At 41.3% G+C, this 15,894-nt stretch overlaps 1 protein-coding gene across 1 annotated transcript; it reads left to right on the forward strand.

Annotated features, from left to right (window-relative positions):
• Positions 1 to 5,319: 5,319 nt before the first annotated feature.
• Positions 5,320 to 10,371, forward strand: LOC133459225 (myb/SANT-like DNA-binding domain-containing protein 2). The gene is made up of 4 exons (XM_061739094.1): positions 5,320 to 5,777; positions 7,380 to 7,629; positions 7,712 to 7,775; positions 9,010 to 10,371. Exons 1-4 carry the CDS (start codon positions 5,328 to 5,330, stop codon positions 9,890 to 9,892), a joined length of 1,647 nt encoding a protein of 548 aa, XP_061595078.1. The 5' UTR covers positions 5,320 to 5,327; the 3' UTR covers positions 9,893 to 10,371.
• The last annotated feature ends 5,523 nt before the right edge of the window (positions 10,372 to 15,894 follow it).

Raw genomic sequence — 15,894 nt, forward strand, 5'->3', positions numbered from 1 at the left:
TTGAAATATTGAGAGCCCCCCGCTTGCTTTCATAGGATTTAAAGCGGTGCTGCTGATGCTCATCATTCTTCACCTGATCCTCAGCAAGTGTTCAGACCTTTATAAAACCAGCTGTTTGTCAACTTGCTGCTCTAAAGTGTTCAGGTCTGTGTTAAAACAATGCCAAGAGGGAAATAAATCAGCAATGGCCTTAGAAAAATAGGTGTTGCTGCACATCAATCTGGAAAGGGTTATAAAAGCATTTCCACATATTCCAACTATTTGGTGTCTACAGACTTCAGTTTGCATGTTAAATGTTGAAGTTCACGATAGCACACCTGGCAGAAGACACCAGGTAAGGCAAGTGTTTTTATACAACACCAATTTACAGCCATATACATTTTTTAAGTATTTTACAGCGTGTACAGAAATAAGAACAGAGATAGATTAGAAGTGACAAATAAGTATGAACAGCTTAAATTTGTAGAATTGACTGCACAAACCACAAGAATGCTAGAACAATGTCCTAAAGACAGATGACACCAAACTAAAGATGTTTCACCGTCATGCATAACAATTTATTAAGCGAAAAACAAACACAGCAGCCATACTACCAAGACCACTATTGACATGTCATTACAACCTACAAGTTAAATGTTCTGTCCACTGAATCTGACAAAGTCCCATTCAGAGCCCCTTGCTGTTGCCTCACTGTGGTGCGGGAGCCCTGGAGGCCGTAACGAGGTAAGACTTTGTTCTGCCTCTGTTAGGCCTCGGAAAAACCTTCAAAAGTTTTTAAACAACCATAACTGAGCCAGAACCTACGACGGAGTATTAGGGCCAAACTAAGACAAAAAAAATTGGAAATTATGAGAATAAAGTCGTAAAATTACGAGAATAAAGTCGTAAAATTACGAGAATAAAGTCATAGCCTAATGTTACGAGAATATGACTTTAATCTTGTAATATTACGACTTTATTCTCGTAATATTACGACTTTATTCTCGTAATATTACGACTTTATTCTCATAATATTACGACTTTATTTTCGCAACATTAGGCTATGACTTTATTCTCGTAATTTTACGACTTTATTCTCATAATATTACGACTTTATTCTCGTAATATTACAACTTTATTCTCGCAACATTAGGCTATGACTTTATTCTCGTAATTTTACGACTTTATTCTCGTAATATTACGACTTTATTCTCGTAACATTACGACTTTATTCTCATAATATTACAACTTTATTCTCGCAACATTAGGCTATGACTTTATTCTCGTAATTTAACGACTTTATTCTCGTAATATTACGACTTTATTCTCGCAACATTAGGCTATGACTTTATTCTCGTAATTTAACGACTTTATTCTCGTAATATTACGACTTTATTCTCGTAATTTTACGACTTTATTCTCGTAAATTCCAATTTTTTTTTTTTCTTAGTTTGGCCCTAATACTCTGTCGTAAGAACCTGTGCCATGTCAATGAGAGATCTGTACTAGTGCAACAGTAAGTGTAACAATAGCTCCAAACTCCACAGACGAGAGAGAAACACGTCAGAAGGATCAAGAAAGGCAGCCTGTTAGAATGTGTAGCCAATACACTGAGCATGGTGGTGACAAAAGAACAAAAGCCAAGAGACAAGCAAGCTAAAGATGTTGCAGCACACCACAATGGTGGAGAACCAGAGACCAACTGGACATCACATACAACAAACTTGCACACTTGATTTGGGCCCCTAGCCACTCAGCAAACGCTGCAGTTGAACAACTGGGAGGAGCCTCTGCTCCTCCAGGTCTGAGTTCAGAGCGACTCTCAGACAGGCGTAGGCCAACATAGAGACTCCCCTCCTGCAGCAGAGGAAACACTGTAAACACCAGCGAAACTGGGAAACAGAGATCAGTACTTCAATATGTGCTACAAGGAACAACCAAGCAAAAACTTTAGCTCATCTCAGCAATTATTGAGCACGGTGCTTAATGTAATTCTGACCGCATAAAACTCAACTCATAAAACTCATTAATCAGAGACTTTAGGAATGTGACGATCAGGCCTGTGCACAGACAAACTCCAAGTGGTGCTCAAGCACCTGCTCTTTAACTGTCTATCGTGACAAGTCACATTTCTGCAGAACATTTTTTTCAAACAGTTATTAATTTTGTATTTTATTATTCAGAAAGAGGCATTAATCTATTTCTAGCTCCTGTTGTGGAAAACCCTATCAAATGCTTAATATGATCTTTCCAATTAGGTGAATATCCGGACTGAAACCGAGTATCTAAATTAACAAAAATAAGACTTGAGAGATTAACCAGATTTCAGAAGATTTGAATAAGCTATTTCATGAAATAGGGTCATAAACTACATCAGGCATCTCGATGCAGAATGACAATGGAACAAAGGAAGCATAATGATTTTAAAGCATAAATCATGATTTAGCCTTATGATTCAGAACAACAGAGCTCATCTTTTAGGGACAAAGTATCAGTCTACAGACTCTGTTCTCTGTACAATTCTAAATTTGCTCCTAGTAGTTTTGGTTTGGTAACGGTAGTTTTGATTTAATAAGCGGTCAAGGCTAAATTTTCCATCACAGCTCCCCAGTCCTCATTTCAGCCCCAACATCACTTGCGTTGTGCAACAAAAGTGAGTGCTTGTTTAGTTTTCACAAGGGTTAAAGGGGATATTAATAATTGTCCGATAATAGTTATTGGTAGGTCATTGAATTATCAATATGAATAAATCAAAACAAGGCCTCACCTAAATGTCAGAAATTAATAACTAAACAGCACAATCAGTCTCAAAATAACTGTTCGTCAATGTGTTCTAGTCTGTCACCTGAGGTGGCACTAAGAGTGTACTACTGGACGAATAAATGCCAGCGTTATTAAATTATGTGGTAATGTAGGTATCACATACACTATATATTTCACAGTAAATGTCATTTATATCATTTATCTAAGTAGAAAAGTGCCATAAGTCTCCTCTTTTCTTGCCTTAAACATCTGCCCCCAGACATCTGTGTATGTCCCTGCTGGCCATGGACCATGAATACCAGGGAAGTATCTATCTTTATATTACAGAATCCCCAAATAACTTGACTTTGAAGAGGAAACGTTCAATCTTCAGTAGTTCAGTAACAAATGTCTGAGACCTGCATTATTTCTGATGGCCAGCAGAGGGCGGCAGCTCTGCTGCAGAAGGACGCTGGGAAATGAATAGCTACCTTTCATGGTAGATATATAATAATATTATAATATAATATTCATGCAAGCTTGTCAGATTCTACAATTGGAGGTTTTTAAGAGGGCTAAAAACCCCTTTGTTCTCAAAAATACAAAAGGATATTTTCATATTCATATTTCTTAATCATGTGATATACCTGTTTAGATATCAAAACCATATCATGCTAATAACGCACTAAATGAATAGAGGGACTTTTATTTAATATACAAACAAACAAAAATTACATTTCCATGAAAAAAAAAATTGGAGACCACAAACTGTGATTAAATAATCTGTTTTTGCAAGGGAAATACATTTTTAGTTGAAATCTAAAACTTTTGTTTGTGAATTTAAATGTCTTTTGAGCTGTTGTGTTGGATATTCGAGGCAACATCAGAGGAAGACCATGTTGAGACCGTTTAAATAGTTCAACTTTGATTTTGGCTTCACGTGAAGTAAGTGTTTCAACATTAATGATCCTCTACCTCAGTATGTGATATTCTTATCCCATGATTCTGAGCAATTGTGGGTTGAAATTAGGTAGTAGTAGCAGTAGAAGTACTAATAGTAGTACTCATTTTTATTCTTCTTCTGTGGGAATTAAGCAGCGACTGTTGGGCGTCAGGAACAGACTGACTAAATACAAAGACATTCAACACAACTGATTGGATACTTGAACTTTGTTTTCATGAGTTTGTAAAAGCTGGATGAGTTGTCGTGAACTCCTGATGTCCAGACCCAGTGGTTGACCTTCTAAAACAGTTTTCTGACATTGTATTACAGAATATTATCATTCCACAGTTTAATAATGCAGCTGAAGTTGAATGGATAGAGGATGTGGAGACACTCAGACTAAACTACATGTGGGATCCGTGTGTCCACTGTCTTCTCTGAGTAGACTTTCAGTTTCTATATGCAACATGTGTGTTAGAAAATGCTGTCCTGTGGTGTAAAACTGGCAGCTACTCTCCCAGGTATGTCCGCTCCATGATGGGAAAAATGTAATATCCACCCGCAGTTGCCAAAATGTTGTGGAAAAAATGATAAATACTTCTACATTTGTACATTTCAACCACAAGTCAATCTAAGCTAGACTGAACCAGTAAGCTATACAAATGAAAAACTGGTCAAACATTCATCTCTGAAGGCTCCATGCAAGAGTGACACAGAACAATCAATAGCATGACAGTTTCAACAGGAGAAAAAGCCTTTAGACTAAAAAGAAGAAGAAGTTGGATGCATGGAGGAAGGTGTGTAGATCCATGTAGTTAATTAAACCATGTGCAATTGTACAAATCCAATAAATCACCTTGTAATTATGCTTGACCCAGAATCGTGTCTACTGTTTTCATATTCCCAACGGTACCACGTTGCACTGTAAATTTCATTTTTCTTTCATGAACTTTGGGCCCCCTCCCAAAAGCTTTCAATAGCTTACTTTGGGGGACCCATTCATACATGCCAAAGGACCATTATAGATGTCTGATTGGTCTCAATTGTATACGTTTATTTTAATGGCTATATATGAATAAACTACACTTGAAACTTCCTTTTTCTTAATCATTTTGATGGTGTTCATGGCATGGATGTATTAAATTAATACATGTTATAATATATGCAGGTTCATGGTCCCCCGCGCCGGTGTTCTGCCAATTTCTGCTACCTGCCGAGAAATGCTACTTTGTGGTTCTGCGCATGCGCACAGTCGATTTTCAAAGTTTGATTGCCACGCTAAATTGATAATATAGAATGTTGAGTATTTGATCCTTCAAAAATATACTACCCATGACATGAATCGCATTACACTTTGTGAACATTATACGATAAAGAGGGGTAAAAAAAACTATTCTAGCGCCTTATTTGATATTCATTCAGTCATTCGCCTTTATTTAACCAGGAAGATCATTAAGAACACATTCTTATTTACAATGAAGGCCTGGCAAGCGACAAAATGAAGTGGGCTTAGGGAGTAAAACACAGTAAAATTGTAGCTCTACAAAGGTAGAAAACCATTAGGGAGCATTTTTTGACAAAGGAGCAGAAATTGGCAGAACACCGGTCACGTGACGCCCGTGACGTCACCTTCCCTCCCCCTCGCCTTAGCAACAGAGGCAACATGGCGGCGCCCAGTAACGCAGAGCACTCTCCAGAGATAGCGACGCCGCTGAAGATCCCCAAAACGGAGGCTCCGTCCCCCGAGTCGGAGGACTTCAGCGACAGCAACCAGTACCACTCCGGCCCCTCCACACCGAACCGCTTCTCGCCCCTGAACGTGGGCTCCGCGGGCTCGGCGGGCTCCGGCGGCGCCGCGGGCCGGCCGGTGGCCTCGTCCTCCGGCAGCTTCCCCGCCTGCCGCGGCATGTCGTGGACGCCGTCCGAGACCAACGCCCTGATCGCGGTGTGGGGCAACGAGCGGCTGGCGGAGGCGCGCATGCAGCAGCTGGAGGTGGCGGGGACCGTGTTCTCCGGGAAGGCGCCCGGCCCCGCCATGTACGAGCGGGTGTCCCGAGCCCTGGCCGAGCTGGGCTACGAGAGGACGCCGTCGCAGTGCCGGGAGAGGATGAAGGTAGGACCAGACTCATGCATGGTTCTGAGGGCCATGAGGACAGGGAAGACACAGTATTATCCAGCTGTTCACTTTAATACACAATAACTGAATGTGCAATAACAAAACTGCAAACAGGAAGTCTGTAGAAAACTTATAAACGTATTTTAATTCAAGTCAATTGTATTTATATAGCGTGTATTAGGCAAGGCAGGTTTACCGGTATTTGTATGGCACAATTCAACAAAAGGTAATTCAAAGTGCTTTACATTGACATTAAAAGCGGCAAGACATAATTAGACAGTAAATAACAAATAAGATTGAATAAAATTATGAATAAGATGATAAGAAAAGAAGTAAAATAATATTTTTATTTTATTTTATTGGCTTTGTCTCGAACACAACAAAACCCAATCAAATTAAAAGCGTAAAAATATAATAAAAAAAAGCTAAACAATTTAACAGTCTCATTCAAAAATAAAACACACAGCAAAACAATGTGTTCGAGAGGGAACAGGAGGAAGCAGAACGCTTATTTAGTCCTGTCCCTTCCTCAATATATCATATCATATATACCGGTAACCTATAAAAATTAAATAAAATTAAAAGAAAAGAAAAGAAAGGAAAAAGACAAAATAACAAAAAAATAAATACAACACAAACAACCAATCAGCAATATCAGTAATTATAATCATAATAAAAAGCACAAGCTGTTATAAATAAGGGCAGTAGAGTACAGCAGGTAAGTATTTAATTTAGGAGTACGCTTGAGTAAACAGTAATGTTTTTAGGCCTGATTTAAAGGAGCTGACAGTTGGAGCAGACCTCAGGTCTACAGGAAGTTTGTTCCACCGGTGAGGAGCAGAATAACTGAACGCTGCCTCACCTTGCTTGGTTCTGGTTCTTGGGACAGACAACAAACCAGATCTAGATGAACCTCAGGGCCAAAGGTTCCACATCTGAGGTGAGAGACCCTCTGTCACAGTAAGGTGTCCAGGATCTGATATTTCAGTCCTTGTCATTTACTCTTGTCTGCACGGATAGTTCAAAATTCAAGTTCATTCATAAAGAGCCAAATCATGTCTGCTTGGAGAGGGATTCTTTACACAGAGTCCTCCGTCTCATCATCAGCCTCCAGCCTTTCCAGTTATGTACCACTGATCTCACAATCTCTGAAAACCGACAGAAGAAATTTTTTCAGTTTCCTACTTCTTGGCGTCTGTTTTACTTGATCGTATGTCTTCAGAGATCTCCTTGTTAGGCAGGCATGTGTCACGTCAGCATATGCTTCTGAACAACATCAAACGTCACATGTTTGAGCATCTATCAGTCAAGGTAGCTTTAAATCACACCTCCTAAATTCATGGAATTAACCAGGCTCCGGGTGATCAAACTGCTGACTTCTCTTAGCTTTCCATTAAGTAATCAGTCTGGGTTCACTTTTATTTTCTTACGGCTGTTAAAAGCGTTTTTATCAGCTTAAGCATGTTTTATTTATCATTGTGACCAATTCTGAAACAATGCCTGCGAAAATCTAAAGTTTCAGGGGAACATTCTGGATTTATTCTTGTCCATCTGGTAAGCGTCCTGCTGAGTAAACTGTGATTATTGTCCTTCAAACAGACACTGAGGCGCTGCTACAGCCGCGTGAAGGAACACGGCATCGGTAAGAGGAAGAGCAGCTACACCATCGAGCAGCTGGAGAAGGTGTTCGGTCAGGGAGGCTGGGACTCGCAGAGCTGCGCCCCGGTTCTGATCAACAGCAGCGGACTCTACCAGGACATGGAGTCAGACAGCAGCACCATGGAGGACTTCTCCCAGGAGGACTGGTGCAACCAGGTCCTGGACTCGGCCTTCCAAGACATGGACACTGGTGAGCAGAGGACACGTGTCAATTCATGATGGAGGAACATGGGTTTGATCAAATAAATGTTTATTTTTATTTCTTCTTCTAGAAGAAATCCAGGTGCCTAAAAACCGAGCGCTTCAGATTCAAGCGGAGGTGTCCGAACAGACCCAGTGAGTCCGTCGGAGCCAAAGCTCCCTTTGTGTTTTCATGCAAACATGATGTAAATGAAGCTCTGGGTTTACAGGAGACCGGGCCAGAACGCTGACCTTGGTCGGTCTCCTGGCCCGGGCTCTGTGTTGAGGGGAGACTGGACCAAAACCATGGGTGGTGTTTAGGCCTGTGTTGAAAAAATCGATTTTCTGATTCTAAATCGATTTGTATGTCTAAAGATCGATTTTTTTGATTTTTTTTTCTCCCATCATTACATTTTTGCCTGGTGAACTTTAATCCCAGTAGTTTTGAAAACTCCTGAACTAAATTAACGTTTCTTTAGAGAAAATGCTGGACATTTCAGCTTAAATTTCTAAATGTTATATTAGTTCAATGAAGTTCATATTATCTATATTTACTATAGCTTGTTTGGTTTCTCTGTTATCGGACACGGTTTGTCATGAAATACCTGAAAAATGCCGGGTGCTTCATGGCAAGCTGTGTTACTGGTGACAGAATAAATCGGACAAGCTAAAATAATTTGTTTACTGCTTGTAAGCTGTTGCAATTTCTTTCTTTTTTTGCACTTTAAATGGATATTGAAATGCCTATTTGAGTTATTTATTTCTTAGTTATTTCACAATAATTATTCTGAAATTATTATTTCAATAGTTATTTTAAAGTCATATAATCCAGGCAACACTAACCCAAATCAATATCGAATCGGATCAAATCAAATGGTGATAATCGATTCTGAATCTTAAGAATCGGAATCGAATCGATTCTTGACATTTTTTTAATTTATTTATTTTTTTATTTATTTATTTATTTCGTGCATGGTGGTCAATCTACACACCCATGACCGAAAAGGAGCAGGATGAAGACAAGTCTTATTTTACCTGCCCCTTATTAAATACCAAAACAAAAAAGAACAGTCAATGTAACCAATATTTACAAAAATATACACTTAAATCGAACCAACCACATAATACTGCTTAAGTCCCAGTCTATTCATGATCATATAACTTAAATATTTTATCTTTATACATTTTTTTGAACCTAAGTAAATTAGTGCATTCCTTACATTTGAATCGATACCCAGCTCTAGTGGTGTTGGTTGTCTGCTGGTGTGTGTACGGTACCCTGCGAGGCGCCACAACCCTTCATCCCAAGAGTCAAACAGCGTTTAAAAGCCTCGTTTCTTTGCAGGAACTGAAACACGTAACTTGTAACTTTGTTTTTTCATCTGTGCAGAAAAAAGGATGCGATGCAGACGGTGATCCGCATCCTGGAGTCTGTGCAGCTGAAGTGGGAACACTTCCAGACGTGGACTGAGTTCTCTCGGCTGCACCTTTCCAACAAGTTGGCCATCTTTGGAGTGGGCTTCAACACGCGGTGGCGCGAGGACGTGCGGTACCACTACGCTGAGATCAGCTCCCAGGTACCGCTGGGGAAGCGGCTCAGAGAGTACTTCAACCCGGAGAAGCCGGAAGGCCGGGTCATCATGACCAAAGTCCAGAAGATGAACTGGAAGAATGTTTACTACAAGTTCCTGGACATCACCATCAGCGAGGCGCGCTGCCTGGAGCTGCACATGGACGTGGACTGGGTTCCCGTCTCCCTGTCCAGAGCCACAGGCAGCAAGGCCACCTCCCACTACCTCCTTCCTGGGGACATCCCCAAGACTTACGGACTGTACGCGGTTGGCTACGAGGCGTTGTCGGCCTGCAACGCCGAGAGCGAGGACTTCCCTCAGTGTAAAACAGAAAACGGCGCGGGGACACCTGCTGACGGAGCAGGAGCCGGGCAGGGGGACTGGACCGGGACCAGAGTCACCTACTGCTACCTGGGCATAGCCGAGGACAGGACCATTCAGCAGTGTTTGCTCCAGGACTTTCAGGGTTACGGGAAACACTACGTTCCCAGAGAGACCTCCAGCGTGACCCGTTTCCTGCAGAAGAACTGTGCCAGCGCCGGGTCGAGTCAGGGTGGCGAGGGGGAAGACTGGCCGCAGTGTTTGGCCATTTACATTAAGTTCATTGAGGTGGAGCTGGACTTCCTGTCGGCAGGCTCCCTGGTGGAGTGCCTCGAAACGGCTGTAGGTTATTCCTTAAAACACAACCACCAAGACACTTAACCAGCACTGTGTGTTTCAGATTTCACTTAACTAAAGATGCGACTCAAATCAGAAAAGACTGGGAACCAGTAACCAGGCGGTGATTCTTAGGTTCCCGGTAACCTTTGTGTCTTCGGAGACGGTATGAACCCAAGATATTTCATGTTGTTTCTCATTAACTTTATTTTACGTTAAATTCATCAATTTTTTACATTTCAGACTAGCAACATATTCCACAGCAACTTTTTTTCACTTTAAAAACTTAAAAGCTGTTGCGTCACAGAAGATGCCAGCGATGAAGAGCTGCAGGTGTTAGTTTGTAGCTTCTGAACACAGAGCACATTTCCATCCATTCCTTAACATTTAAAACTGGAAATTGAACGTACACATAATTGGAAACATCAATTTTGCAACAACTATGTCTTTTTTTTCTATTTGAAACAAGTATCTCACAAAACAGTTCTCATCACCGTGAAATCATGGACTACGACTGCCATAAACCCGTGGTCGGGTTACGTAGAGCACCTCTGCTGACCAGGTGACCGTCGTTTGAGAGCAGCCGCCTGCAAATGCCACATAAATGTCTCCACAAGTTACGTGATTATTTATAAACCGAGTTGGTGTCAAAAGTCAGAGTCAGCCTTATTGTCAGTGTCCCCTTCATACAGAGAATCTCATTCACCTGCTATGAAAACAGTTAAAGTGGCACAACAGAAAAGACCGGCATTCACTAATACTAAAATGCTAAAGTTTAAAAATATACTCTGATATAAAAATATACACAACAATACAATATAAACAGTGCAAAAAGGCCGATGTAATTGAAATGGCAGCAGAAATATTTATAAAGATATGTATGATATTCACTTTGAAGCAGAATAGCTTCTACCAGCTGTGTTCACTATGCGTTGTAGTCTCTGCTGCTGTATCCAGCACAGCTCCCACCCACACAGCCATGCAGCTGGGCAGGATGCTCTCAGTGGTGCCGCCGTAGACTGTACACATGATGGGTGGGGGAGCGTTCGCTCGCCGGAGCTGGCGGGGGAAGTAGAGGCGCCGCTGGGCCAGGAGAGGTGTTGATGTTGGTGCTGCTCACTCTCTCCACAGCAGCACCATCCATGGTCAGTGGTGGGTGTTCAGAAGTCAACAACAGTCTCCTTGGTTTTGCTGACATTCAGCAGGAGGTTGTTTCTGCACCACATGGACAAAAGATCGGCCTCTCTCCTGTAGTTGAGGCCTACCAGAGTCATGTATCTGGCGTTAAAGAGGAAGAGATGGTCCACGTGTAGATCTAGTGACCTGAACATCCCAACCATCTACGAAGAACAGATACGTTATTATCCATTCTGACATGGTTGGAAACCTTCTGGACTGGCGTCAACAGGCTTTTAGAGTTTAAATGTGAAACAAGCACTGATAAACACATGTCTCATGATTTTGACATTCATTCAAGTTATCAGTATTTATATGATGTCCTGGTACTTCTTTGATATATTTTAGTGGCATTTCCAGCAAACTGCTGTCACATGTTTATCATGTCAGGGATGCTCTCTTCAACACGCTGTAGCACAGGTTCTACATATACCCGACTTTGGGACCATTCGCTGCAGATATCTAGAGATGTTTGGAGATGCCTCTCATTCACTGGTGGAGATACTCTGCCCATCTGTCCGTCCATCTACCCATCATCATCTCCACCTGGTTCCTCCTGTTCAGGGTCCTGGGGTCTCCTGGACCATGTCCCAGCTCTCGTTTGGGATGTTTTCTTTTGGATACTGCTGCTGTACGAAACCGTCATTGCAGTGATCTGTTTGAAGTGACATCAGGATTTTCTTTTTTTTCACTGCCTAGCGCTAAATTACCAACTTTTTGGTGGAATGTGTTGGATGTCTGATGTAAACAGATTAAGTGGAGCTGACCAGGAAAAAGAACAGGAAAGATCTTGGGTTCATGTCATCTGAAGATGAAAAAGTGAAAGTAAATGTAAGAATCACTTCTCCTAACTTGTGTTTCCACAGAGAAACTCAACCTTTTATGGTTTGTGTTTGTAAAAAAAAAAAAAAGCAATCGTTAAAAAGCTAAAATGAAGAGTGTATGTGAGTCTAGCACAATTTTAAGGCTGAAACTAATGATTGCATCTATTTATTACTGATCGATACAGAGCTCATCTTCTCAACGGATCACTTTCTAAGTTATCGTCCACGTGTCTAAGCATCCCACCAGATTTTACGTCGACCTCACTACAGTTATTGGTCTAATCCTGGACAATTTACGCAGAATGTTTTTTGTAATTCTTCCCCATAAAGTATTTTCCAGACTTTTCAGGTCTGAATGTGACACTGAGTTTGACTCGTATTCAGTCTTCAAGCAGGACTGATCGTACTGAAGTGGGAGAAGTGCAGCCCAGCTGCTCCGGAGCTGTGTCACTCATGAAGTCAGTACAACGTCTCTACTCTGACATGCACTATGAAGGTTCTGCTGCTTGTTCAGTGCAGATTAAAGCTGCATCATCAGGGAGTGTGGTGTCGGCATGGTGACGACTGCAGTAAGCATCTGTCTACCTCAGGAGGACGTAGCGGACAGGCAGCGCGGCAACCGGAGCGTTTTATTTATGTGAAAACTGCCTTTGCTTTGACTGTCGAGGTCTGGACCTGAAGCCAGAGCGTCCGGAGCAGAGACTGACCCATGCCTTATGTTTGCACATGTGACCAGTCGGCAGCAAGCGATGCTTTCACACGAACCACGGACCAAAGGCTGTGAAACAGATGGTGTTGGGAAGTGTTAACACATGTTATCTGAGGAAAATGTGAAAATAAAACAGCATTTACATTAAGTGCTGGGTATCTGCCAGAAAGTTCTGGAGTCGAGGGCAAAAGATAGTATCCCCTCTTTTAATCCCGTGTTTTTTTTACATTAAATCCAAACATCTCCACTTGGTCTCATCTGTCCAGGTGACATTGTTCCAGAAGTCTGCCTGTTTGTTCAGATGCAGTTTTGTGAACCTCAGTCATGCTTCCATGTTCTTGTTAGAAGGAGGAGTTTTTTTTTTACTGGAAACTAACAAACAAACTGTACTGGTTCAGTCTTCATCTGGTTGTGATGTCATGGACTTTAATGATGTCATGGACTCTAATGTCTAACGTGTTCAGTGAGGCCTGCAGCATCTGTGATGCAGCTCTTGGATGGCATTTCTTTTTTTTTCTTCTTATTCTCTGAACATTACAAAGTTTAATCTTGGGGTAATTCTGCTGGAACGTGCACTCCTGAGAAGATTAACTGTCAAGAATATTTTCCGTTTCTGAATAGTTTTTCTCACTGTCATGTTGAACTCCAAGTAGCTTGGTAGTGGTTGTATGAGCCTTCCCTGATTGATATGGGTCAGCAGTGGCTTCTCTGAGACTCGTGCCGATGTCTGGGCTTCTTGTCATTGTGTTAACACACATTTGAATGCTCCACACCAGCCACCCGACAAAACACCTGCTTTCATAGAGGTCTGGACACATTCTGATGATAAGATTATCAGCAATTTACCCTCTTAAATCCTTTGAATCTGTTGGGGGGTATTTAGGATTTCCACATTTTATTTATTTATTGTTTTTGAACTTGAGTGTCCTTTTTTTTTTGTCAAACAAAAATTAACATGGTTATTTTCTAATTATCTAAGGCTCAAACCCCCAACAATCAGATATTCTTTACTTCATCACATAAGGAATAGCCCATTTGATTAACAGAATTGGTAATAACTTTTGCACATGGACAGTAAACAGGTGTGCAGAAGATTTAAAAGCAGCTCCGGCTGCAGCCATGGAGGTCATGGGGGTCACTGACACCCCACAGACTACTGGGAGGAGTTGATGCAGAAACACTGGTCTCCCCGTCAGGTGAAGATGCTCTGCTGCAGAGGTGAACTCTGGGCCAGTAATCCAACTGAAATCATGATGAACACTGAGCTTATGTGCAATGTGCCAGAAAAGAACTGTGCTGGAAAAAAACAGTTATGGATCAATGTACATGAATTCTACCACATATAAATATATATATATCTAATATATAAATATATTTAAGAATATTTGATGTTCTTGAGCATTCCAGCCTCTACAAACTGGCAGCGTTCGTTTGTTTGGGTATACGGTATATCAAGATGAATATTTTCTATCTTCTTGGTTGACAACATGTCCTGTATGTGATTGTTTCAGTCTTGTATGTTTACATGTTTGAAAAACAAAAAATGGGGCACGGTTGTTACCTCATGGAAATGTGTCTGACTTTTACTTTGATGCTGTCAGGTGAAAGATTGAATAAATTGAAAATGTCTACAGATGATTCATGTTTTCTCAGTGTTATCAACGAACACCCCAGCAATGAAATAAGGGAATAAACATTCATTTCTTTTACTAACAACTGGCCGAAAAACCTGCTGACATCGGGGATCTGAGGATCTCCCCGTTATTTCCTGTTCACCAGAGGATGAATCCCTCCGACTGTTGGAAAACATTAAGCAATCTCAACATCTACATCTTCAAAATATGGGGAAAAAAACTGTACCTGGGCACAGTGGTGTCTGGGAGGGACCATCACCATGGCAACATGGATTGTACTTATTGAGGAGTACCGCAAAGCTGATGACACTTTGATTCACTAAATCCAGGTTTTGTGATGGTCTGGATTATATACATGTTTAAAGCTAATTTCCACTTCTGTTATGGCAGCTTTAATTCAGAAATATAAACTGATTTTCCAAAGCAGCATCTGCTCTCTTCAAGGCCCTGTACATCTTTTCCAGGGACATCCTTATGGCGATGTGACTGTTGGTTTGTCCAGTGTGTATCTCTGCCTAAAGAGAGCTAGATCCTGCAAGCCTAAACCAGGAATAATGGGGTATACAGTATAAATAATGAATGGAAACAACTAGGCTTTTTAAATATCAGTGACAGAGAGCAGAAGCTTAACGAATGTTTGTAGAGGCCAAGATGTCGTTCCCCCACGTGGCCAACAGGTGGCGACAAGTCTCCATGAAAAAGTCAATCTGTTGGAGTTGGTGGTGGAGGAAATGACTGGAGTCTCCTGTTGGTGACAAATAAAATGCAGTACGGTATGTTGAAGCCTGATTGGAGAAGCATGAAGCTGTGGTCACATGAAACAATGATCATCTGAGGGGAGAAAGCAACAACAACGCAACAACAGACACAGAAGTTTCTATAAAAAGACCTGTAAGTAACGCCCGGACATCTGTAGAGTCTAGAGCCAAATACAAGAAACAAATGACCAAAACGACAGAAAGACAGGGAAGAGTTCAGGGGGAAAGGGCAGTTAAAAACAGCAGAAGAGTACGGTATGCTCACAACAGAAAATCAATGAAACAAAAGAAGCATTTACAAATTAAATAGAATATTTAAAAGCAAAGTATTCAGCTTGGATTTGAAGACCAGAACCAGCCTTTCTGAAAAGTCTGCGGAGTGCTGGCTCAGGAGATCTGATAGGTATCCCGCACCAAAATCATTTAGTCATATCTTCAGAAGCAATAATAAAGCTGAAACTGGTAGCTCTGGTCCATTTAAAGCCTTAAAGTCTGAGTAAATCATTTCACCACCGCAGACTCGGTGCTGTGAAGCAGTGGCGTGCACAGACATTTTGGGGGGCAGGTGCTCAGTGCAAAATAAGGGCACAAACGCGGCGTGTGGAACTGCTGGCTGCCTTATAGCAGTGTGATACTTGGAAGAAAAAAAAAACATAGCATATGGCATGGCATATTTATTTCAATATCTTAATAACATTGTAATAAAACAAATAACTCTGGACGCTGACATTTCTGCCTCTCTGCTATGTGTATGTCCCTCATCTTCCATGCTGGTAGATGGCCTATTGCAGGACAGCAGAGAGAATAGAATATGTTTATTTGAGTAAAACTGCTTGGTGACAAGAGTCAATGCATTACAACGCTAAGACTCACCACACCAGGCTGTAACTGCCATGGCCTAACTTCAATTTCCTACTACAGAGCTGTGCTCTGCAGACACATTTTA

This window comes from Cololabis saira, chromosome 14, assembly GCF_033807715.1.
Source record: "Cololabis saira isolate AMF1-May2022 chromosome 14, fColSai1.1, whole genome shotgun sequence".
Lineage (NCBI taxonomy): Eukaryota > Metazoa > Chordata > Actinopteri > Beloniformes > Belonidae > Cololabis > Cololabis saira.